Raw genomic sequence first — 24,597 nt, 5'->3', positions numbered from 1 at the left:
CCCAGCCTGCCTGTCCCCTTCACGCCCCGCCCCCCAGCACATCCGCTGTCGCCCAGACCTCTCTGCACTCTTCCCTTTTTGAGCCTCAGCTGCCACTCAGTTTGGTCAGCGGCCAAGGGCGGTGGCTGTGGCCCCTCAGTGCACGTGTTTGTTCCTCCAGCAAAAGAAGTTCCAAATAAGGGTGTAGGGGCTCCTTCCCACCTTCACCCCGCTAGGACGTGCAGCGACCTGCTTGTTCAGAGGACCTCAGGTCAAGAGCAGGTCTCAAGGACACATTCTAAATCTCGAGACAGTGACACCACTTAACTCCAGTCAGACTTGAGGGCCACATGGGTTTGGCTTCACTCGGCATTAGGTTTGACTACGGATAAGAGAAAGTCCAGATGACGGATTTATATGAGATAGTGGTTTATTTTTCTCTGAGGTAGAATTTCAGAGGCTGGCAGTCTAGGCTGGAATGGATGGCTCCACAAAGTTGTTAGACACCCAGGTTCATTTTTTCACTTCACTTCATCATCCTTAGCATGTATCGGCCATCTTTAAGGGGGGGGGGGCCTCATGGTTCAAGATAGCTGCTGGAGCTCCAGCCATCATACGTTTTAGGCAGACAGGAAGAAGAGGAGGGAAGGGCAAAAGGTTGTGTCTCCTAGATGAGTAGGCCCCTTTAAAGATCCTTCCTGGAGACTCCACCCAAAGACTTCTGCATACATCTCTCTGACCACTGCCTGCAAAAGAGACAGAATAATAAAAACCCTTATCTGGGGATACTGCCACCAGGATTAATCAGGGTTATTTTGGAAAGAAAGAAGGGCAGTGTGGCTTACTGGGTAGTCAGCAAGCTCTCTGCCCCACAGGTCTCAAACTGTCACACATCTGGGCTTTCCTGGCTCTGTCCAGCTAGCCAGTTGTTTACACCCCAGACACATGCAGAAGACAGGCACTGTTCTGGGGAAGCAAAACCCACAACCTCACCACGCCTACATGGGAGTGGGGCTCCCAGGTTCCTGGACATCTCTTTCCTAAAACGATCCCCAATGTTATATTTTGCCATCAGCGTTCTCTCGCTCTCTCCCTCTCTCTCTCTCTCTCTCTCTCTCTCTCTCTCTCTCTCTCTCTCTCTCTCTCTCTCTCTCACACACACACACACACACACACACCTGCAGCAGGAAGCCAGCCCCCCTAGGCAAAGCTGAGCCTGAGAACCATCTTCCTAGCACAGCAGTGAGGGAGCAGACTGGGGTGGGGGAGGAGCCACAGTGGAAAATTCAAGTTGACTTCACAGCACAGGTGTTAGATGAAGATAGAATGGATTTCCGAAAATAGAGCATGAGATGCCCTCAGGATTTAGGTGTCTGACGCAGAAAAATGATTTTTTTCCTGTTCCTGTGTCCAAGCCTGTAAGTGTGATTATGGCTCTGCTCCTGTTGGGGACCTCTAATTTAAAGAGAAGAACGTTGCCCAGAGCGCCTCCCTGTGGCAGAGGCTGGGATGAAACCTGCCGCTGCCGCAAATCGCACAGACCCTACCTGCTGCCCGCTGTTAAGGAACTTGGTCCTTGGTCTTTGCCAACAGGCTACAGGATGATCAGACCTAATTCTGGACCCTCTTCCCACCCTCAGGATGCCCAGTAACCACAGTGCATTGGTGGAGGGGAAGGCAGGAAAGGAGCTGAAGAGAACAAGAAATGAAACTTTCCCTCCAAGTCCACATTCACTAGTAGCTTTAGCAGCAAACCTGGGACTAGGCAGGTGACACAGGAAATGGGATAAGGAATGGACACCCCAAGGACAGGGAGCCCCCAGGGGGTGCTTACGGTGGCTCACTCAGGCTGCTGGGTGGCTGTAGCAGATGCTATGGGTACCACGCTCGGGGGCACTTCCTGCTGCAGCACCTGAGGTCCTCTGCCCGAGGGTGTTTTCCTGTGAGGCAGGTCATGGGAGGGCTGGGAGTTGACGGATAAGTAGCCCAGTGTCCTTGTCCCTGGGTGGAACAACTCTGAGACGCGGTCCTCCCCTTCTCCCAAGGGCCCCCAGCGGTTACCTGCTCCCTTAAACACCTGCATGGGAGTCCTTCCTTCCTGTTTCTCTCCCCACTTCCTGCAATGCCCTGCCAGATGAACAGTTTGCACTCGAAACCTAGCGTCAGGGTCAGCTTCTGGGAGAACCCGGGCTAAGATGATAAGTGGACCAGGGAGTTTCTCTGGCCAGTGCCGTCAGTGTGGTCCCTGACCAGCAGTATCAGCATTACTTGGAATTGGCTAGACATGCAGGTTCTCAGGCCCCACCCCAGACCTCCTTAAATCAGAAACTCAGGTGGGCCCAGCCTGCCCTCGGGAGTTTGAGAACTCTTGGACTAAGTTATAATGTAGGAAAAAGCCCAAGGGAGGCAGAATCGGGGGGTTCCCCCTGGGAGAGGTTGGGCAGGGGCCCTCTAGTGAACCCCGGAGGCGCTGGGTTGTGTTTGGAGGGCCAAGTTCATTACTGGGGATGGGGAGGTGGATGAACCCCCGAGGCAGGGGCTTCAGAGCTGCTAGAAACACCCGGCAGGGAAGCTAAGCTTCACCAAACGTTTCCACCAAATGGCCTGAGAGTAGGAATCTGGGCCCAGGTGGTACTCGGGAGGGGTGGAAGCACCTGGAAGGACTTGGCAGGCTGACCTGAACCCAAGGGCGGTGGGGCAGCCGAAGTCCTGCAGAGCCGGCTGCAGCCCACAGAGGGCGCCTCCGGGACCCTGGGCGTCACCCTGAACTCACAGGAAAGTACTGAGATAGGGAAGGTGCCGCCTCCTTCCTTTCAAGGGGCTTCTGCTGTTTCCCATTTGCAATTATGACATCCCTGGGAGGCGAGCGGATGGGTCCCGGAGAGGGTTCCCGGCACTCTTCCCGCCCTGTCCATCCACGTCCCCCGCCCTGCGGAGTCCCGAGGAGACGAGGGCTCTCGGGCGGGAGGCAAGTTGCGCCGTGTGTTCACAGTGTTCACGGGGAGCGGGGACGCCCGCGCGCGCGCCTTCGACGCCCAGTCTGGAGCGCTGCGGAGGGTGTTCCGCGGCCACGCCTTCATCATCAACTGCATCCAGGTAAGCGCTCCAGCTCTCTCCGGGGGCCCGTGGCTGGTTGGCTGAGCGAGGGCGAGCCCGCCTGCGCTTCTGGCTCGGAGGGGAAGTGGGGAGGGGGCGGCCAGGCAGCAGCGCTCCCCCGCGGGCAGAGCCTCCCCGGGGCCGAGGCCCCCTGGGCTGAGCCTTCCCCATCAGGCGGCCTGGGCGTTCGCGGCTCACGCCGAGGCCCGGGCCGCCGCTGGCCCGAGGCAGGGCGGGGCCTGCACCTACGTGACTCCGTAGCTGCGGGGAGGCGCGGGGTTGGGGGCCGGTGGCGCACCCCCTCCAGCGCCGCCCACGCCCCGCGCCCGCAGGTGCACGGCCAGGTGCTCTACACGGCCTCGCACGACGGCGCGCTGCGCCTCTGGGACGTGCGCGGCCTCCCGCGCGCCCCGCCGCTGCGTCCCGCCGCCCCCAAGCGCAGCCTCTCGCGCCTCTTCAGCAACAAAGTGGGCTGCGCCGCCGCCGCTCCCCTGCAGCCGGCCTGAGACGCCCCGACCGGCCGCCCACGGACCCGCGGAGGGAACGCGGCTGTCGGCACCGGGGGCTCCGAGGGCAAGGACCGGGGCGGCGGTGGTGCCTGTCCTCCGCGTCCGCTGACTTCCGAAGCCCTCGCCAGGCCGCCCGTGGGAAGTCCATGCCTGCCCGCCACCGCGTCCCCAGCCCGCCTCTCGGTCCCCACCCCCTTCGGCCAGAGCCCCTGCGGAGCCCAGCCCTCAGCCTGCTCTCCGGCCCTCCCGGGACCCTCCCGACTTTCAGGGTGCTCAGCCCCACGGTCCCGGCGCCCGAGGTCCTCCGAGGCCAAGCCTTTCCTGCGGAGCGAAGCGGACGCTTCAGAAAGCCACAGACCAGGCCTTCCTGGCGGTCCAGTGGTTAGGGCTCCACGCTGTCACTGTCGAGGGCCCGGGTTCGAACCCTGGTCGGGGAACTAAGATCCCACAAGTCGCGCGGCGCGGCCAAAAAAAAAAAACCGGTAGACTGTCGTTATTTTGGCAAATTGTCCATTTGTGAAGAACCAAAATACAGGTCCTTAACAGTGCTCTGCAACACGTCGTCTTTTGTTCTGCCCACGGTGTCCCAGCCCCATCTCAGAGGGAGAAGAGGTGCCGGGAAGCAGGGGCCTCACACTCGCCTGGGCCTGGCCCCCTGGGGTGAAACGAGGGGCTGTGGCCTCACAGCCCCTCCAGTGTCACAGCAGCGCCACTGGAGTGGGGGGAGTGGCATGGGAGAGGCCAGGGAGCAAGGAACCGGCTCCTCAGCTGCCTGGGTGACAGCGGGGACCCACTGCTGCTCCCGCCGGAATCGAGGAGGCTCTTTCTCTCAGGTGTGGAGCAGAAGGGCTCCCGCACAGGGGCCAGCTCCACGCCCCGCGTGGTGAAGGCACTGGAGGTGTACACAGGAGGCAGCTGGAGTACCTGCCCGGAGGGGATGAAGGGGGAAGTGGGGCTTAGACCCTAAGAGGCCCTGAGGGGAGCCGCCCCCAGCAGCCCCTCTTACACCGGCAGGGGCCCACGTTCCGCACCCACAGGGCCCTCCATGCCAGGCCCTGGCTGGCTCCCCGCCCCGTGCAGGAAGAGGAAACGCTGCAGAGGGCAGTGTCTGCCCTTGAGAGCTCAGCGTCTAGCCAAGGACAAGCCTACCCGGGCAGAGGCAGCCCTTGATGCAGAGGTGGGTGCGCCAGTGTCTTCACACAAGATGCGCGGCAGGACGGGCTTCACCTGCTCGCTGGGGTGCCGAGGTCCATGCCTGATGGGTGGATCCCACCCCCTTGGGAACAGGTACAGGGTATTGCCACCAGGGGCGGTAGAAAGGGTTGCATACCTCTGTGATGGGCTCTAGGCCCGACCCCCAAACGCTGGGAACCCAGGGGCCTCGCCAGGAAAACAGCCTGGCTGGTGAGAAGAACCCGCAGAAGCGGCATCACCCAGCTTGCTTTGGGTGGGGCTCAGCACAGAGTACAGGTGAGGGGTTCCACGTGAGCGGCCTGTCGTGTCTGAGAGCGCTCACTTCCTAGCGGTTCTTCTTCTCCAGGGCCCGAGGCTGCGGTTACAACGGCAGGCCCACCCCGAGGGGCTTTCGGGGGAGCTGAAGTGCACTTCAGGGAGGGCAGGCAGAGAGAACCACCCCGAGTACCTGCGCCGACTCAGTCACCTTCTCAGTCGGCTGTGCTGACAGAGGCAGTCCGAGTAACCAGACTCTCTCGCTCCTTGGTGCCGCAGCTCTCGCTAGCAGGGCAGGCAGCTTATCCAGCCACTGGGGGCAGATCCTAAAACGGCTGCTGCATTCGTTTTCTCCAGCCTGCCTCTCCCAGAGAAAGATTAAGAAGTGAAAAACCGCCAATTTGCATTTATATAGCGTGACATATTTGGGTAAATTTTATTTCAGTAATTTTCTTGTCTGCTATCTTTGGTTTTGGCATCAGGGTGATGGTGGCCTCATAGGATGAGTTTGGAAGTGTTCCTTTCTCTGCAGTGTTTTGGGAGAGTTTCAGAAGGCTAGGTGTTAGCTCTTCTCTAAATGTTTGGTAGAATTCGCCTGTGAGGCCATCTGGTCCTGGACTTTGGTTTGTTGGCAGTTTTTAAAATCACAGATTCAATTTCAGAACTTGTAATTGGTATGTTCATATTTTCCATTTTTTCCTGGTTCAGTCTTGGGAGATTGTACCTTTCTAAGAATTTGTCCATTTCTTCTAGGTTGTCCATTTTATGGCTGTATAGTTGCTTGTGGCAGTCTCTTACGGTTCTTTGTATTTCTGCAGCTTTTCCTTTTTCATTTCTAATTTTACTGATTTGGGCCCTCTCCCTTTTTTTCTTGATGAATCTGGCTAAAGTTGTATCAATTTTGTTGGGTAATTTTTATTCCAGTAACACAGAGGGCTTTGCTAGATGTTGAGGATATAAAGACCAGATAACCACAAGATGTTTCTTTGCCTTTGATGATACAGTCTTGCCTCTGATAAATACCTTCAGTTGGGTAGGGGAAGGACAGGAAGTACTTATAGGACATATGGGCAGGAAAACAAGGACAGGACATGGCAGTGTCACCAGAGTCAAGAGCAGACAGAAATTCATAAAAGTGATGGGCATCAGATCTGACCGAGTGCAGCACGTTCTCACCACAGCCTCCCGTCGTTGACCCCATCGGCCTCATAGGCCTGTGCGTGCCATTCCTGCTCAGAGCCCTCTCACGGCCCTGGTATTCACCACTCAAGTCTAGACCCCTGCCTGCCTTTCAGGGTGCTTTGTAGCTGTACTCGGCAATCCTTCCAGCCTTGATCTCTTCCCCCAGCACACCCTCTCTGGTGGGTCTAGAACAGCCCCTGCGACCCCATGAATGTGGCACACTCAGCTCCTATCTCATTTGTCCCAGGTCTGGAATGTCCTTTCCCTCTGACTCTCCAAGGAGAACCCCCCCCAAACCCACCTCCCCTGTGACTTCAGGCTCAGCACACTCCCTCCTGCGTAACAGCATTTTCATCACAAATGTCCTTTGCTCCTTCTCTTGCATTCCAGAGCAGGGAGTGACACTCAGTGGCCACCTGTCAAGTTTCATACAACCAGCTAGAGGCAGAGCCAGGACGGAAGCCCGTCTCCCAGTGCGTGGGGAGGGTATAGCCCGCACTGTCCCAAGCTCAAGAACTGGCTTCTCTGTGCCTCTTCATGGGAAAATGGAGCACTAGACCTGCTAGTGTGGCTTGAATCCCCTAGCCTTTTCCAACATCACTAGGAAGCACTTTGGGAAGCTAGAAGCCACACCTGGCCCAAGCCCAGGGCAGTAACTTGTTAGCCAGAAGCTGCAACCTAGGCCCCCAATCCAAGTCTGACATGGTCTCAAATGAGGCTAGAAACCCCTCATCGCCTCGGCCCTCGGGCCGCTTCCAACGCTGAGGAAGCAAACCCCGCCTCCCCGACTCAGTCTCCCCTCCCCCACAGGCCCAGAGCCTTTGTACGCTTCATCTTTTAACACCAGACGTCGATGGTGCTTTTGAGGGCATACATTTGACTTCCTCACAGAAGTCAACGGAAGCAAACGTCTCGAACTAAATGAAGCTCTAGACCACCCAGACATTTTCAACACTCACAACAGTTTAGGAGTTTGAGTAACTCATTGCAAAGTTAGGCTGACAATTTTTGAATATATTTTCCACCTTTTATTTCCATCTGTATCATCCATTTTAAAAGAATGACAAGAAAAGATTTCCACCCATTCAAACTGGACTGCTCTCCAAGCTTTATTGAAAATGATTCCTGAAAAAGCTGGAGCATTTCGGCCAGCCCCTTGACGGCAACCACGTGGCCCACCTGCCCTGTCACAGGGGCTTCCGGTGACTCCCGGAGGCAGGGAGAGCCTTGGGAACACACCTGGCACTTGATTTATCCAGCAGCCGGCTGCTGCCGGCTGCGTCCTGGTGCTGGACAGGCTTTTCATGTAATACACGTTTACGGAGGGATGCAGGGTGCAATGAGAACGGTTATTTGAGCTGGTAAGAGGCTAACAACATACCTTTAGAAACAGTCTTCTGTAATATACCCAAGAAACCCTACAGAGACTTGGAGAAAATATACCTTAATTTCTGACAGGTATCTTACCTTAGCCAGCAGTGAATTTAATAGGACAGAAATGCATCTAAAAATGCTAATTAAAAATAAGTTGCTTTGGTTAGCATTTAAAACTTTACCATTAATAAAAGATTTTATTTTTGTAAAGAAGAACTTTGAATACATATATATTCTGAATTTCAGCCTGGAATTTCAAGTGCCTACTTTACTAAGCTAAGCACAAAGCACGGACGTTTCAGGCTGAGGGCGTCTGCCACCGTTTGTGTGGCCGTGGGGGCCGATGCCTCATCGTCAGGCCCCCCAGAGCACTTGCAGTGGCTGAGGATCTAAAGGACATTTTCGGGACGGGGCAGAGAGGCTGAAGCAGGAAGGCAGAGCTGCATCACGGGAAGGAGGAGACAATCGAGCAGTGGGCTCAGGAGGGCAGGAGAGCAGGGCAGGATGAAGAGGAGGAGACAGGGCCCGCTTTCGCTCCCATGAGCTCCTCCTGGATCCCTTCCCTAGCAGCCACCCTATCCCAGTCCTTCCCATTTCTCGGTGGGGAAAAAACGGAGCAGGGAGGCTGGCATTAGGGTTGCAGAACCTGAAGGCAGCTGGGAACTGCAAGATCAGGCCTACTCTTTACCTCCCTGTTCCCCGCCCACCCCTCCCGCCCCCAGGTAGGAAGCACTCTGGAGCAAAATCAGATAAAGCGTAAGAAAAAGAAAAGACCTGCATTACACTCTTCATAATGATAGAATTTATGAGCCGAAACTTAGCGCTCACTTCTGCTCATCACTTAGCTTCTCCTTGTTGCTGTCTTTATACTCTCTACGTAGGATAAGTACTCTGCAATAATAATTTCTTCGTCTTCCAGAGTTGAGTCAAGGTAATCTTCTTCATGTTCTGGAATATCTTCCAGGATCTCATTCACAGCCTCTGTCTCCATATCTTCATCTGTTGAGGCGCTAGAGGTCCCTGCAGTAAAGAAGTGCAGCAACAGGGGAGCTGAGGGAGGAGGACAGAAAGAGAAACCTCCACGGGGACCAAAGGGACCCACGTCAGCTCCAGCTCGGCCCTCCCACACCACAGCGCCCGAGCAGCCCGAAGTGTGCTCGTCTGCGAACGCCCCTCGCCGCCCCACGCCCCGCCTGCCGGCTTCCGCTCGAGCTGACAGTCCCTCCCGTCGGTCTTCTGAGACCGCAGACCCACCTGCAGAATCAGACGGGGATGTGGGTGGCGTTGCTGAAGAATCTTCCGCCGAGAGCCGCAGGTCAGGAGGAAGACTTCCACCGTTGTGAGCGAGGGTCTGAGCCGCCAGCTGCACGTTTCCCCGGAACACCCTCAGGGCAGCCTCGGCCGCTGCCGCGTCGAAGCCCATGTACACCAGCTGGGAGAAGGCGGGACGGCACTGGCGAGGGCCCGGGCCACACGGCGCAGCGCGTGCCCGGCACTCCCGCCCCCACGCAGAGCCGGGAGAGCCAGGTCTCGGGGGGGACACATTCCCAAAACCCACCGCACGCGTGTACCACCGGCCTTCCCGCGCTAACGTGCGCGTGAGGCAGCTTGGAAAGGAAGGAGGAAGACCTGAGGCGGCCACGCTGGTGCCCAGTCGCCTCAGAAAGGCAGCCGGCTCGCAAGCCAGAGGCAGCGCTGCGTGCACAGACCTCGTTGTCGCCGGGACCCTTAGCTAGGTCTCTGCAGCGCACTAGGCAGGCTAACGTGACGGGGGGCACACGTGGACATCCCTGCAGGTCACAGGCAGGGGAACGGGAGGCGACGCACCAAGAGGCGTGTGTAGAAAAGAGGAGAAAAGCCCGAAGAAAACCTTCCCACAGCTTCCCTGTTTCCTACTCTGAAGGAAATGCCTGCGCCCCGCGTCCACCCGCTGCACCTGCTGCACGGAGCCTGCGCCCTCGGGCGGGCCGGTCACACCTGGAGCCCCGGGAGCCAAGGACTCGGCCCTGCCTGGCCGCCAGCCTTGTCCCGCCAGCCAGTCCCACACGAGGCTGTGCGGGCGGAGAGGGGCACAAGGCGCTTGCACTCACTTGGTCAATGGTTTCCCGAGAAGGACTCTCTTGATGGCTGTTGGTTTCCGGACCAGAATCGTTTAACCACCACATCTGAGGATGACTGAGAAGAATCTAAAAACGTACAGGGATACCCGTTACTCATCACTAACATCCGCTCGGTCACTCAGGCAGAGACTGAGCACCTGTCACGTGCTAGGCAGGCACAGGCGTGGGACACACAAACAGGTGTAGAAACTGTGGTGGGCAAGGCTCAGGGTGCTGTGGAAGCAGAGAACAGGGACCCCTGAACAGGCTGGGGCTGGAGAGGCTGCTGTTCAAAGGCGGCTCCCGCCAAAGGTCGTGTGTGAGTTGAGGTCTGGAGGACGAACAAGATTATTCAGGCAAAAAGATCGCATCTGAGGAAGCAGGAAAGGACTTGAGAGCAGGCGGAAGGATTCCAAGAAAACAGAAGCTTCTTGCAGCTCAGCCTTAGGGGTGACAAGGTCCTAAAGAGCTATAAACGGAAAGCTATAAGCAGTCCAGGGCTGCCCAATGTGACTTCTCTTTGGAAGGTGACATGCTCTAGGTTTACAATGTCAAGGAGAAGAGCAGAGTTCTTTGGACCCTTGAGTTCTCTGTCACATGATACTTAACCTTATAAAGCCCTTTTGGGGAACTTCCCTTTTAACACTGAATACTTCTATATCGATCAAATGCATTTATGTACTATTTGTATAATTAAAAACAAGTTTTGAGCCCCATCAGTCCCTTCACATATTCAGAATTTTAAAATTTCTCTAAGAAATCAAATTAGATATTCAAATAACATTTTGAATTAAAACAATATATTAATACATATATTTGAAAATTCAGTCGACCCTTGCACAGCGCAGGAGTTAGGGGCGCTGACCCTCATCGCAGTGGAAAACCCACGTGTAACTTACTGTGGGCCCTCGGTATCCACAGTTGCTCCACATCCGCAGATCGTGTAGTACTACACATAGTATTTACTGTTGAAAAAGGTCCACGCGTAAGTGGACCCACGCATTTCAGACCCATGCTGTCCAAGGGTTAACAGACCGACTAATGGGGACCTCTGAAGAACAGGACGGGAGGTCTTGAGAATAAGAGGCAAAGGCAGGGCAGGCTCCCCACTGCCTGCAGGATTCAGTGTGAACTCCTCAGCAGGGCAAACAAGGTGACGCGGCCCGCCTAGCCCCTGCCTACCTGTCCAGCCCCATCTCTGGCCATTCCCCACCCCGCCCCACCTCCAGCAGGTGTAACCCAGGCCTTGGCAACCCCGGGGCTCAACTCCCCCGGCCTCATGCTTCAGCCCTTAGTGCTGCCCCCGCTTTTCCTCCGTCTGCCGGGCCCCCTCCCGTGACCCGCCCCCCAGCTCAGCTTGCAGCTCCTGCCTCCCCACCCAGTGCTGCGCTCCGGCCACATGGTAGCCCTTACGCCACTGTGCTCTCTGCGTCTGTCTCCCCACTAGCCCGTGGGCTCCCCCAGGGCAGGCGGCATCTCCGCTGAGACTCAGCACAGCGCCTGCCTCATTAAGTATCCTGTCTGCTCCTTGAACAAAAATTGTAAGGACGTGGACCCGGGCAGAGTTACCACTAATTTGGATCCCAACCTGTTTAGTCACTTCTGAGGACTTCTTTAAAAAGCCCCTTGGCCAACATGTACTATTGACTAAATAATAAAACTAAATATTCAAAGAAAACATTTTAATTCAAAAAAATTATATTAAAACTTCAATCACCTTTCTTCCACCTTACTGTTAAACTCCCGCTGCAGACAGAAACCTCATCAAAGTTCCTGCCCTGTGAGCCCTGCGGAATCGTGGACAGGCACCGAGGTGGGTGGGGCTCGTCACTCTGGCTCTGCCACTGGGTTCGAGAACAAGAGAGTTCCGACCCTTAGATCCAAACCAGGAATGAAGAGGAAGGCCCGCAGCCGTGGGGCTCCTGGCGTCAGGAAGGACAAGAGAGCAGCTTCAATGAAGAAGTGGAGGGGTGGCGCCTGGGCCGGGAGCAGGGCTGCTCAGGGAGGCCAGAGGCCGGGGAGGGGTTACCTGCAGGGACTCCTCCAGGTTCCCGCTGGCCTGGTGGAGCGCCTGCTTGGCTGCGCGAGCGGAGTAGCCCATTCCTTTCAGATAGTTTATGTTCTCCAGGCGGCGTCTTTTCTTCTCTTTTTCCTCCTTCCTTATTTGGTCCAATTTCTTTAGGAAAACAGCAGAGTTACCAAGTTAGGGATTGCGGTTTTGTAGAAAGTCTTCTCAATCCATGCTCTATAGGAGTCTCAGGGTCACCAGGCAAAGTGAAAACCACAAGGTGAGGTGACCCTCTCTCTCCCCGTCCCACCCAGCATGAGGGCCACTAGGGCAGAGACCAGGGGTGTGCTGCTCGCGAGGAAGCCCAGCGGGAGCCGGAGACGTCAGGCCAGGGAGGGAAGAGAGCACCTCGGGGACCACCACCTGGCAACCAGAACAGGCCCCTGGGAACCAGAGGGCACATCCTGAGGACCCCCAGAGAGGTGGACGTGCCTTCTTCTAGGAAGCAGGGGGAGGAGCTTCCTGGATGGGTGGGAGGGCTTCTCAGCCTCTGCTGAGTCACCTGGGATCTTACCGAAATGTGACTCTGAACGTGGGGGCCGTGGAGGGGGTGGGTGGGTCCTAGATGGCGCCCAAGCTACCGATCCACCCACCACTCCCTGGGTAGTAAGAAATTGGTCCACTTAAAACCCCAAGAATGCTCAACGCCAGGTGACAAAGGTCACCTACCCCCGTGGTTCTCAACCCCGAGGCTCAGAGGTGCCTGGCGTTGCTCCAAGAGCCTGAGGAAGGCCACAGGTTCAGTCTCTTCTCCTCTTGCCACCCCAGCCCTCATCAGGAGAGTTCTGAGTTTGTTTTGAAAGCAAGTATCACTTTATTTTATTTCTATTTATTTTTTGGCTGAGCCGTGCAGCCTGTGGGATCTCAGTTCCCCGAGCAGGGATCTCCCCGGCAGTGAAAGCGCCGAGACCTAACCACCGGACCGCCAGGGAATTCCCACAAGTATCATTTTAAAAGGATTTCTGCTGATTAAAACAATAAAACTAAAACAGGTTTGACAACCACTAACTGAATCCAGCCTCATTATTTTGCCAATGAGAAGACAGAAATCTCTCAAGACAGTTAGGTGACCCAGTCAAGGTCATCACCGACAGCAGAGCAGAGAGACAGCTTCTGCACATTCTAGAAACGGTCAGCCTTCGGCCCAACACAGGGAGGACAGCAGAGAAAACAGCTTTTTCCTTTGATGTATCTCCTCCTACCTCCATGGTTCAGTCCAAGCAACAAGGGTCCCCTCTACATTCTTACAGCAAGAACACGGCCTCACCTCTTAGGAGAAGAAAGGAATCCTCGCCACGGAACCAAATACTCCAAGCTGGCAGTAGGACTAGGCAGAAGGGGTGACTGCCCACAACATTTCCTGGGATGAAGACAACCTCAGCCTGTAATTTCCTGTTTACAACAGTGGAGAACCTACCTGTGAGCAAGTGGGGCTGACAACGGCTAGGCAGCTCCGCCATCCCACTGCCCACCCCCTTCCCCGGGGCTGTGGTCTGCACCCCCACTGCGCCCTCTAACTGCCCTCTCTGGGCCAGTCTCTGAGACTCCGAACCCTTCTGCACAGGCCCTGCAGCTCACGCACCTGCTCCAGTCCCGCAGCGGCCCCTCCCCACACCCAGTCAGGCGCCAGCACTCCTGGGCTCCGGCTTCCAGGCCCCGGCTCCGCCTCCCAGCTGACCCTTCCCGCTTCACCACGAGACCCACGCGGGCCGGCGGAAGTAGTCCGTATCACTCACATTTCCACTTTGATTCACACGTACACACCATGTAAAATGCCTCTACCCCATCCCATCCTCTGCTTGCAATTCCAGCCTCTTCCACTTATATTTCAAAAGGCTAATAAGAAGCACGATTAACATTCAAGCAGAGAAAGACCCTCCCAGCCAGCCAGCCAGCAGACACAGGCCTCAGAGCTGACACAAAGTTGGGGCCTCAAAGGACACTTTTTCCTTATTACAAATGCCTAAGTCAGTTTTCTCTTAACCATGTAGATACACATGATATTTCTCTTTATACTAGAATTAGGAAAATAAAATAAACCAAGGAAATGACAATAAGCATTGCACTGCAAAGTCTTATCGACACAGTAGGGTCAAATGTCGTGAGAGAACTGGGTTCTAAAGTCACGGCTGTGTACAGGCAAAAAGACTGAACATCTCTTAGGAAGGCCGCCACGCTGCCTCTCACGGCCTCGGAACACTTCAGCACTGTCAAGTGACCTCAGTTTCATTAGTCTGTTTCTTTTGCCAGATGAGAAACTGGCCCGTACTCGGGGCCACGAGGTACAAAAAAGCAAACTTTTAGGAATCACCTATTACCCTCTACTCAGTGAGACGTTCAAACCCGGAGCTTCCGGAACTGAGAGGACAGCAGATTCACGGGAGCTCACATGCGATGGGACTCGGAGCTGGTCTTCCCACCAGCCACCCCAGGTGTCCCTAGGGTGTGGGAAGCTGACTAGTTCCCCGAGTAGGCCCTGACCAGCCTAAGCTAAGCAGACAGGCTCAAGCCAGTCAGGTCTTGACATTCCCCTGGCCACGGCAACCGGCTCAAAGGTGGCCAATCAGTGAGCAGCTCAGAACGTCTCTGAGGATTCTGGGACCCAGACCATGCTCTTGGTGTGATGGGATGACCCCGGTAACACGGAGGAGGCAGAGAGACAGAAACTAGAACTCAGCGACAGGGCGAAGCCACTGAATCAACTAACCTGAGACCCAGCCCTCCTCTGGGCTCTTTACAATTAAGTAGGCCAGTGAATCCCTCCCATACCCCCTTTATTGGGTGTTTAAGCCAATCTGAATTTGTTGCCTTCAACCAAAAGCATCCCAACTACACATCCACTGAGTGGAAGAGTGAGCAGGGTCAATTGCCCTATATACTCTATTGTTCTTTTATTTTCTCCAAGGGCTTATAAATGCACATCTGATAGGACACTACTATTTTTTAAAAAAAAACACTTATTTTTGCTACTTATAAAAAGTTAGGAAGTGAAGTGGTAACTTTTACCATTTTATAGTATCTTTTGGCTTTTCAGAACCTTCTGTAAAAACTCAGAATGCTGTTCTCAGATGGGAATTAGAAAGTTCAGGAGAAAACCAGAGCCTTAGTTCAGGTTTTGCCACCGATTTGACCCATGACCCCGGAAAAGACAACCTCTGAGCCTGTTTTCCTCATTTGTAAAACTACCATATTCGATATGGTAACATTCCTTCCAACTCTGAAATTCTAAAGTTTTTTTTTAACTGTACTTATCTCTAATTGTTTTAAATGATTCTAGTTTTGAATCTTTGCTTTTATAACATAATGTTAATCGTTCATATGATTTGACTCATGTTTCCAGGCAAGGATGACATCCTGAACTGTAACAATGGCTCCCTGGAAAACACAGACCCCTTTAAAATGGTTTCCAGAAATATACTATGATTAAAAAAGAGAGAGAGAGAGAGAAGACTGCCTGGATAACTGTACTTACGAGCTACCTGCCACCATAGCAAGAATAAAATGAAGGAAACTGCACTGTCTGAAAACTGATGCAATTAAAAAAGACAAGTTTTTCTCCTGACTTCCAAGTCTGAAGCAATAAAGAGTTCCTTGTTAATAATACCTACTACGGAATTTTCTTTTTCTGTTCTTTCATATCTGAGAGCTAAGGCACTTTGGAAATAATTTTGCTATTGCCTCAAGTTTCACACCTACTCAAAGGCAAAGGCCTCAACCAAGCGTTGCCAAGACCACATTAAGGTACCTCTCTGCGGTTGGTGATGTGGGCGGCTGCGTGGTCCACGTTCCCGTCACATGCCCTTAGGCCAAGCCGAGCTTCCTGGGCACTAAATCCCAGCTGCATCAAACTGTGAACTTTTGATGGATCAATATACAGCTCTTTAAAGAGCTGACATGCCTACAGACAAAGAAAAATATAAGAATCATGTAACCATAGTAACATTAAAGCTTAACACAAAGCTAAAACCTAAAGGAAATTGGATTGTACCCAATGTGAATTAGGGTGTGTCAGATTTTAGATAAAACCTCTAAATGTGACCTATTATCAACCAGTGCAAATGCAAACAGACAACACCCTCTCTGCTCACATGACTTATATGCAGTATAACATGAGAAAACAGGCTGAGGATTGTGGGAGGGGCTGGTATCCATTATCTCCTCCTTTTTGGTAATAAAGTCCCCTGAATTTGAGCTGAGCGTAGCCAGATGGTCTAGGACAATGGCATGTGGCAGAAATGACAGGAGCACCTCCTGAGTCACCCCTCTAAAGAGGCTTGCCCCGGACTCTCTCCCTCCCTCTGCTGGCTGGAAGAGGCACTGACAGGACACCAGTTGCCCGACTGCCCTGGCTGCTCACCTCTACAGCCAGATGAGAGAAACGGAAACTTCTAGCCAATTAAAGCCACTGACGTTCTGAGGTTTCCTTATTACAGCACCTTGCCTGTACTCTCGCAAATACAGATGTGTTTACGGTATATGTGAAGGAGGGACTGGGAGGGAGGTGCACTTTTCTCACCAGTCACACACCACTGAGTTCATGAAATGCTTAACTTCTGGGGATTAAAAAACTAAGTAGGTGAAAATGGTCACAACTTTGGAGCATCCATTTTCTTACCTTGTTGAGATATTCATAAGCCTCTTCACCATTTCCACTGTGATAATTTCGGATACCTTGAAGCAAGTAAAGTCTTAAAAACAAGACTTTCTCTTTTCCACAATTTCCCTAGAATTATTGGGGGGAAAAAAGATAAAACTGTCTTATTTCTCATTACAGGTCTGTAATACTCACATTTATAACTCCCTTCATCTCCATAGGGGCAAAATGGCATTACTAAAATGTTTCTATCTTCACCATTGCTGATGGCAAAAGTAAGGATCCCAGGGTACAACGGCATCGCCTGTCCCAAACAGAACACCTATCTCCAGGTGGCCAGGACAGGGGGCCCCCCTCTGGTCAGGAGGGAAGTATGCAGAAGCCCAAACCAGGAATATCTCTTATGTTGCCCTGCAATTCCCAAGCAGAATTCTGATGACCTGTGGAAACTGCCTGAGAAAAGTCCCTATTCAAAGCCCAGCTCTGGAGCTGTGACTCACTCGTGTGAACTGTCACTGTTCAAGATGGCTATTTTCTGCATTTAAACCTTTCATTAGGCTCTAATGAATAGTCACCAGCTCTCTCGGTCACAGTGATCAATGGGTTTCTGTGACTAGAAAACTGTGTTCCTCTGGTCACAGGCTAACTTATAAGATGTTTAACAATCCCCTTAAAATATAGCTTAAAAAGAACACATTGCATACTACTACCAAATGAATCACCTTTGGCAGCAGTCTCAACGCTTTAACAGGAATAAACTCAAATTCTACAAATGGGCTCACTAATACCTAAAACTAATTACAGCAACATACTTTTATGTGGACCAGTCTCTGATGATTTTCTCCATAACAATTTTTAAAGCATTTCTGGGCCATGTTTAATTTCTTCTCTGCATCGTCCAGGCATTCCAGCTGTCCCAAGCGGAAGTAGCACCACGCTATGTCCAGCTGGAGTACTGCATAGTTGTCCACAGTGTCCAGCAGTTCTCTGCAGCACTCGCTGCCAAAGACAGGAAATGACATCACTGACAAGAAGCAGTAAAAACCTTTTTGTGAATTACCGGAATTTTTTTTTTCCAGTTTTTGGTGTATTTCCAAGGACTACTCTAAGGCAGAGATCGCAATGTTTATGAAGGGAACTATATTTATAATCTGAATCCTTCCAAGGGGAAAAAAAAAAGGAGTTAGGGCTCAAGAAAAGAAGCTCAACACCACCTGCCCTGGTGGGGGTGGAGAGAGACAGACAGACGCACACACACACCCTTGCCATGTTGGGAAACAGGCTTGGCAGGAAGCGGAAATCGGGGCCACTGTGTCAGAACCCTTCAGCAAACGTGGGGAGACCATGCTTTAAAACAGTGGTTTCCAACCCTGACTGCAAATTAGAATCACCAGGATGTGAGGAATTTTTCTTTCCTTTTCTATTTTTTTTGTTTGTTTTTAAGAAATACTGATGCTGGGACCCCACTATATCAATTATAACAGAAACCTCTGGAGGTGGGGCCTGGATGTTGTATTTCTAAAATCCCCCTAGGTAATTCTAATATACAGCCGAAGTTAGAACCCCAAAGCTTTAAAAGCACACTAAAAAAAAATAAATCCTTCCTTACTATGAACGCCTCAGTTGATGAAGACTCTGATGAGGCATTCATGTCCAATCACATTAAAGGAGGGGAAAAACCATCCAGACAAATGCCAGGCTCTGAATGCCTAGCTGACCTTGGGGCCCAGGTGCAGGTTAAATGCTACTTGGCAGCTGTCGCAGCAGGCTGAACCCAGATACAGAAGAAGGGAGAAGACAGCAAGGCAATGGAAGGTTGACAAAGATGGACATCGAGATAATTTATTTTGATTTTAAATTGTGATTATGTTAGAAATTCATAATGCAAATCTAGATCTCAAGTTTGAACTCTCTTCAATAAGAAAGTAAAATTTGGAACATTCACAAACTTCAAAGATCTCATCTGTTTTTGTTTGTATTCTACTAAAAGTAAGACCGCTCTGGTATAAAACTACAAAACCTGCATGCCCTCAAGCTTCCCATCCTGCCCATCAAAATCTGCTTGGGGTGGGGGGCGGGGAAGAGCTCTGATTCTGTCATTTATGTTTGGTTTTTTTTAATACATTTATTTAGTTAATTTATTTTGGCTGCGTTGGCTCTTTGTTGCCATGCGCCTCAGGCAGACTCTCAACCACTGCGCCACCAGGGAAGCCCTGGCAGGTGGATTCTTAACCACTGCACCATCAATGACAGGGAAGTCTCTGTCATTTATGCTTTAAAGCAGAAGTCTCCTAAGTGGAGTTCCTGCACTCCAGGGTACGTACAAGACAATCCACTGGGGCGTAAGAATAATCTCTCAGAGCAGGATTTTCCTATTTATTTGTGGTTTCTTTCTTTGAACATTTCTATTCTTTGTGAACGTTTTGTAACATACACACCATATTTTACACACATGCACACACATCCAGATGTATGACCAGGTGTGGGGCACCTTCTCTGAATCTTCTGCTTGGCCTGAGAACTTGACATTGAGAGGAGAGGAAGAAGTTCATGGACCATGGGCTGATCTTACACTCCAGGTGAGATTTATTATAACAGAAACTTATTACACTTGCCTCATGAGTTTTAAATTTTTTATATAAAATAAAGATATTAATTTCAAGAAAGGTAAGCTAAGCTTAGGTATCTGCTTTTTTTAAAAGGAAGGATGGCTAAAAAGTCATTTTTAGTTTTATTACTGGCTGTAAGGAACTGGATTGTGTGTAGTTTTTTTGTGTTGTTTCTCGATACATGGGTTCAATAAATACCATTAAGCGATGCTTGGGATGCAGTTAAAAACATGTTACTTGAAAAGAGTGGTGTGACCTTTTCAGGGCTTAGTTTTAAGCTTTGTTAGGTGGGACCAGAGCAGCCTGTAGGGCAGAATTAGCCCTTCTTCCCACACCCTACTGAATTCTCTAGCCAACGCCCCGTTTCCCACAGGTTATTATCCGCCCTCTGTGATCTCTCTGCTTCTCTGAGGTGGTGCTTTCCCAGCCTGGGGGCAGGGCGGGCATGACCTCACAGGCCTGTGCTGACCATCACTCAGCAGAAGACTCCAGGGGCGCCCTGTGCACTCTCCCGCAGGCAGCTCTCTCCTCCCACCACTGTGGCCTCCCTGGATTCCGAGCTCCATCTCTTCCACTCAGGGGAGACCAGGAGGCTCTGCCTGGGTTTCTCCTCCGCACACTGAGGCCTGGGAACTCCAGGCAGTGAGCTGAAACAATTCACAGGGTTCCACTCGTTTTGTTTCCCTGCCTCAGGGACCACTGTCCTGCATTGCCAGAAAACCACTGTTTTTACACATTTTGCCCAGTTTTTCAGTTGTTGCAGGGGAGAGGGTAAATCCGGTCCCTGTTACTCCATCTTGGCCAAAAGTATAACTTACATTTTTAGCTTTAAATAGGGGAAAGACATTACTCTCAGTCATACTACATACCATACCACAAGATGTACAAAAGAAAGCTGTGATAGAACTTTGAGCCTACTTGGAGCAGGCAGGAAAAACATCAAGGGGCAAAGGAAGAACAACTTAAGTTTCTTCCACCTCCACCGCTGACTTGCGTTACAGTTGATCTCTTTTACGAAGAGAGGGAAGGCGTACAAAAATTGCGCTAATAAGCTGACCTGAATAAACAAATCCCCAGTAGAAAAAAACGGTATTTTCTACTTAAAAAGGCACTGACAATTATTATTGGATTATTATGTCTACTACTCACTGAACATGTTAACGCACCATGAACTGAAGAGGGGGTTATTTTTTACTCAGGGTCTCCCTGAGACCTGAAAATGATTTCAAGGAGGTGTCCAAGGTGAAAAGACTGAGAAAGGCTCATACAGACAGATCAAGGTCAACCATGTCTCAATAACCGCTGAAGCTGGATTATAAGTGTATGGGAACTCAATATATTAGCTGCTATTTTTATATGTTTGAAATTTTCCATAATAAAAAGTTAGAAACAATTACGGAAGCGAATAAAAAATTTACCTGAATTTAAGGACCTAACTTACAGCCTGCACTGCTACCTGTAGCCCAAGAGAATAAAACTGACACTCAGAAAAAAGCAAAGACAAAGAGGCAGAGGAGGAAAACCAGAGAGGCACCAAGCCCTTGTTCTGGTTACTTTCAGCGTTGCCCCTCCTCCCAAATATTTTAGACAATAAATCCCCTTTTTTGCTTAAATTTAAGTTTGTTCACTTAAGACACAAGGGTGCTGCCAGTACAGCTGGCAAACTATATATACCTACATTTATCTTCTTGAATGTACTGTATATATTGGGAGTTCCTCAAAACGGAAAAGAAAATAACACTGACGTTGTTACCTTTCGAGTATTTCAAACATCAAGTCTATTTTTCAAATATTTCATCTGCCTGGATTATAGCTTCTCAGTACCATTTCCCATTAAGAGGAACCAGGAGCCCTTGAGAAAGTGTTGGCTGTTGCTCTGGGGCAGGAAATATTCAGGATGAGTCTGGACCAGCTCTGGCCACGAGAGAGCAGAGACTACAAAGATTACCCCAGGATCGGGTCACAGGGACGCAGGACCACCTGCCAGCTGAAGACAGCCAATGTCAGCTCTGGGGTGTGAAGTGCATCAAATGTGTTAAAATCCATGAGCTCACACTGACACTGAAAAGGAAAGAGCAGGGGAGCCTCACTGGTGATGTCATCTTTGGAAGACGCTAGGGAAGCAACTCATTTATTCCGGAAAGAAGAAAATAAAGAAAGAACCCAGCATTTTATTCTGTCTTTCTGTACAAATTGTACCCTAGGAGGACCGAACAGCGATAAGGAAAAATATGTTTCAAAAGAATTCCAGCAATACATGCAGAAGGAATACTACGTTATCACCATCTTGGAGCGCCTAATGAAACAGTGGATTTGGGGAACGCTCATCAACATCTACACCAAAATCACTAAGTGAAAAGCTGACAGGGACCTTATAACGGGCAGTGCAGGCTGACAACATGTCATAAGAAACAGGCATGACACCCTACATGCTTGTTGTAAAAAACAGTGCCTATGTTTATAAAATGCTCTACAGGGAAGAGAGATCAATTAGAAATGCGACGGGAGAAACAGTTCACAAATCAGTCTACACCATAACTACTCTTTTATGTTAACCATCTTGGGTGAAAATCGGAAGTGTGAAGTGCACGGGGTGGGGGAAGGGTGCTGTGTATAACGGTCATCCCCCTTCAAACTTGCATTCACCAGGTACAAAAGCACCTACCAGAAATATCTGTCAGCGTCCAACAGACATGGCAAGGCTATTCCATATTCTTTTCTTTTCAGGAAAGCTCTGCCTTTCTCATGATATCCCATAGCTAACATAAGGGCCTAGGAAAAAATAAGGATTTAAAAAAACATCACTTTAAACTATAATAAAACGAATTATATTAAAAGCATATTAAGCCTAAAGAAATCAAATATTGTGAAAACAAACAAACAGACAAAAAAACTCAAGATCACAACTAAATCTAAAAGCCAAAATTAAGGAAAACAGCATTAAACCTTCATTTCATTTAAACACTGAAACCAAGAACTCAATTTAACATGGCTGAAATGGTCAGAATCGGCACCTGTCCCTTCGTTTTCATCACTTTATTTTAGTGTTGGCTGATCTAGATCTATTTCTAGTATCCCTAAGACTAAACATAAAAAACCAGCCAGTAATGACTGTATCTTTTCTAAAAAGAGCATTCATTTCACTCTCTATTCTTAATCAGGTTTTTTTCTGAAGTATTTGTCAACTGTAGCATTTCTAAAACAATTTTTGCAAGGTGATCCAGATTTCTTTAAAGTTCATTAATATTTTTAGATTTGAATTTGTATATAATTCGATTTTGTAAAGGTTTCCCCTAAAGATCTAAATATCATCATTTAATATACGAACGTAGTATCTGCAGTGGGCAAACAGTTGCCATAAAAAATCAATTCAATGAGATTACAAAGTTCTCTTATTAAAACTTAACTTTAATCCTTAATTTTAAATCCATAATTCATATAGTGAAACCGACTCAAAAGTGTCCTTTAAAGACCAAAAAATTAACTTGACCCACAGTCACTAAAGCTTTTCATATAAGAAGCTACTGGACTCCAGCTCAGAGACTGATCTCATGGGCCAAGTTGTAGATGCTGCTAGAAAGACCCCCTTGGATATGTTCAAAGGTAAAACCACTTCACCCTTACTCCAAATTAGAGAACGGGGCTGTGGAGAGACAGGGGAAGAGGTGGCAGAATCATCTGTCACACTTTTCCCAAACTACCTAGCACCCCAGCCTCCCCTTCTGATCCATCCCTTAGGGAATGAGGTCCCCAAGTAAAATGAACTACAGCAAAACAAACACTGCCACAGGAAGCCACTGCTCCAGGACAGTGAGGTCCTGCCGTTCTGTACTCAGGCACTGAAACTCACAGGGAGACGGCCAGATGCAGCGGTCATCATATGGTCATGTTCTCTGTTTATGAGCTGGAGACTGAAAGCTGTTTCTAATCCTTTATAATAACATTCCAAGATAAAACAAATAGAAAACCACTTCTGCTCTGACAGCAGATCAAAGAACAAGCCATAAATCTTACAGTACTTACTTTTCTTTCTGATGGAGGGATTCTGATTGATCTGCCCGTCTGGTTAGCTATGTCTAAGTATGGTGTGGTTTCTGGATCCACCACCATCTCAGCTGCAACAAAACCAAAAGGAACTCCATTAGTTCAATGTTAAAAAGCAATGATGGTGACATTAAAAATGTTAGACTGTAGGGGAAGAAAGGCCAACAAGAAATGTGATACTCCCCTCCCACGCACGCTCCCGCCCATTTGCTGCGTGATTTGCTGCCACCTTTGAGGACTTGAGCGAAAGTCTGAAGCTCTGTGTACCTCTCTCTGCCAGTATCTCCAGGCCTCTCTTAGTCCTCTGAATTCTTTTTTCTTTTAGTCTGGCTTCATTCTGCTCTTCTTCTTCAACCTGGGAGTTTTTCCTCACATCCTCTTCAGACTGTTTTAGTTCGAGCACCATAGCTTTTACATTGTGGGTCACTCCCTGTTCCTCAAGTGTTTTCCCTGTCAAAATCAGAAATGCATGTTATAAAAAGAGTCATTAAATTTACTGGGTAATAGGCCATCTTCTATGTTAAATGGAATTCTTAAGCCTGCGTCAGCACTTGCAAACCACCATGCCACATGATCGGTAAGAAGATGTTTAAATTTGGCTGTTTACCTATGTTATTGTTAAGCACTGGTTAAAATCAGCCAGGGAAAATGAGGTGACTAAATTAATCATCATAAGATCAAACTAAAGCAATCAACTGTTTGAGAATCTACTACAGAGAGAGACGTGATATCTCCCACCCTCTAGCTGGAGATATAATCCAGTTCTCAGCAATGGACTGGAGGCCAGAGTGCAGTGGCGCACTGTGAGAGGTAATTTACTGAAGTGGGTAAAAACAAACACCTTGGGTTCCATCCCTTCTTAACTCTAATGCCCTGAGTGAACCACTTACTGTCCACATCCTCATATAAAAAATGGGAATAGGGCTTCCCTGGTGGCGCAGTGGTTGAGAGTCCGCCTGCCGATGCAGGGGACACGGGTTTGTGCCCCGGTCCGGGAAGATCCCACATGCCACGGAGTGACTGGGCCCGTGAGCCATGGCCGCTGAGCCTGCGCGTCCGGAGCCTGTGCTCCGCAATGGGAGAGGCCACAACAGTGAGAGGCCCGCATACCAAAAAAAAAAAAAAAAAAAAAAAAATGGGAATAAAGACAGAGGTAGAAGTTAATGGAACAGAATGAAAGAGAATATGAACAAAATCAAAAGCTGGCTCTATGAAAAAAATTAATCAAATATACAAACCTAACAAAAATTAAGTCAAAGATGCAAAAAAACAACAAATAAAACGAAAAAGGGTAACTATAGATAGTGAACATTATAAAATACCAAAATAATATTATGAACTATAAGCATATAAATTTGAACACATTTCTAAAAACTCTAGTTGGACACACATTCATATGCATACGTACATATACATACACATATATATATTTAGAAACTTGACAACCATTCTAACAGTTATATTGAAAAATAGAGGACTTCCTTGGTGGCACAGTGGTTTAAGAGTCTGCCTGCCAACGCAGGGGACATGGGTTCGAGCCCTGGTCCGGGAAGATCCCACATGCCGCAGAGCAACTAAGCCCGTGCGCCGCAAC

At 50.0% G+C, this 24,597-nt stretch overlaps 2 protein-coding genes across 4 annotated transcripts in view; one reads left to right on the top strand and one right to left on the bottom strand.

Annotated features, from left to right (window-relative positions):
• The window catches only part of WDR86 (WD repeat domain 86), a 24,239-nt gene extending 20,107 nt beyond the window's left edge, over positions 1 to 4,132 (top strand). Inside the window, exons 5-6 of the mRNA XM_024754506.1 lie at positions 2,836 to 3,075; positions 3,408 to 4,132. Coding sequence (XP_024610274.1) covers positions 2,836 to 3,075; positions 3,408 to 3,581 — 414 coding nt within the window. The 3' untranslated portion in view covers positions 3,582 to 4,132. The remainder of the gene's footprint in view (positions 1 to 2,835; positions 3,076 to 3,407) is intronic.
• Positions 4,133 to 8,375: 4,243 nt separating this feature from the next.
• NUB1 (negative regulator of ubiquitin like proteins 1) overlaps positions 8,376 to 24,597 on the bottom strand; it is a 25,917-nt gene continuing 9,695 nt past the window's right edge. For all 3 annotated transcript variants that reach the window (XM_024754474.1, XM_024754476.1, XM_024754475.1), the window contains exons 6-15: positions 23,271 to 23,453; positions 22,983 to 23,074; positions 21,625 to 21,731; positions 17,163 to 17,349; positions 16,372 to 16,479; positions 15,502 to 15,654; positions 11,718 to 11,864; positions 9,680 to 9,775; positions 8,844 to 9,021; positions 8,376 to 8,609 (exon numbers count right to left, since the gene is read on the bottom strand). In XM_024754474.1, coding sequence (XP_024610242.1) covers positions 8,431 to 8,609; positions 8,844 to 9,021; positions 9,680 to 9,775; positions 11,718 to 11,864; positions 15,502 to 15,654; positions 16,372 to 16,479; positions 17,163 to 17,349; positions 21,625 to 21,731; positions 22,983 to 23,074; positions 23,271 to 23,453 — 1,430 coding nt within the window. In that variant the 3' untranslated portion in view covers positions 8,376 to 8,430. The remainder of the gene's footprint in view (positions 8,610 to 8,843; positions 9,022 to 9,679; positions 9,776 to 11,717; positions 11,865 to 15,501; positions 15,655 to 16,371; positions 16,480 to 17,162; positions 17,350 to 21,624; positions 21,732 to 22,982; positions 23,075 to 23,270; positions 23,454 to 24,597) is intronic.

This window comes from Neophocaena asiaeorientalis, unplaced genomic scaffold, assembly GCF_003031525.2.
Source record: "Neophocaena asiaeorientalis asiaeorientalis breed wild unplaced genomic scaffold, Neophocaena_asiaeorientalis_V1.1 scaffold407, whole genome shotgun sequence".
Classification (NCBI taxonomy): domain Eukaryota; kingdom Metazoa; phylum Chordata; class Mammalia; order Artiodactyla; family Phocoenidae; genus Neophocaena; species Neophocaena asiaeorientalis.
This window is presented reverse-complemented; position numbering and strand designations above follow the sequence as displayed.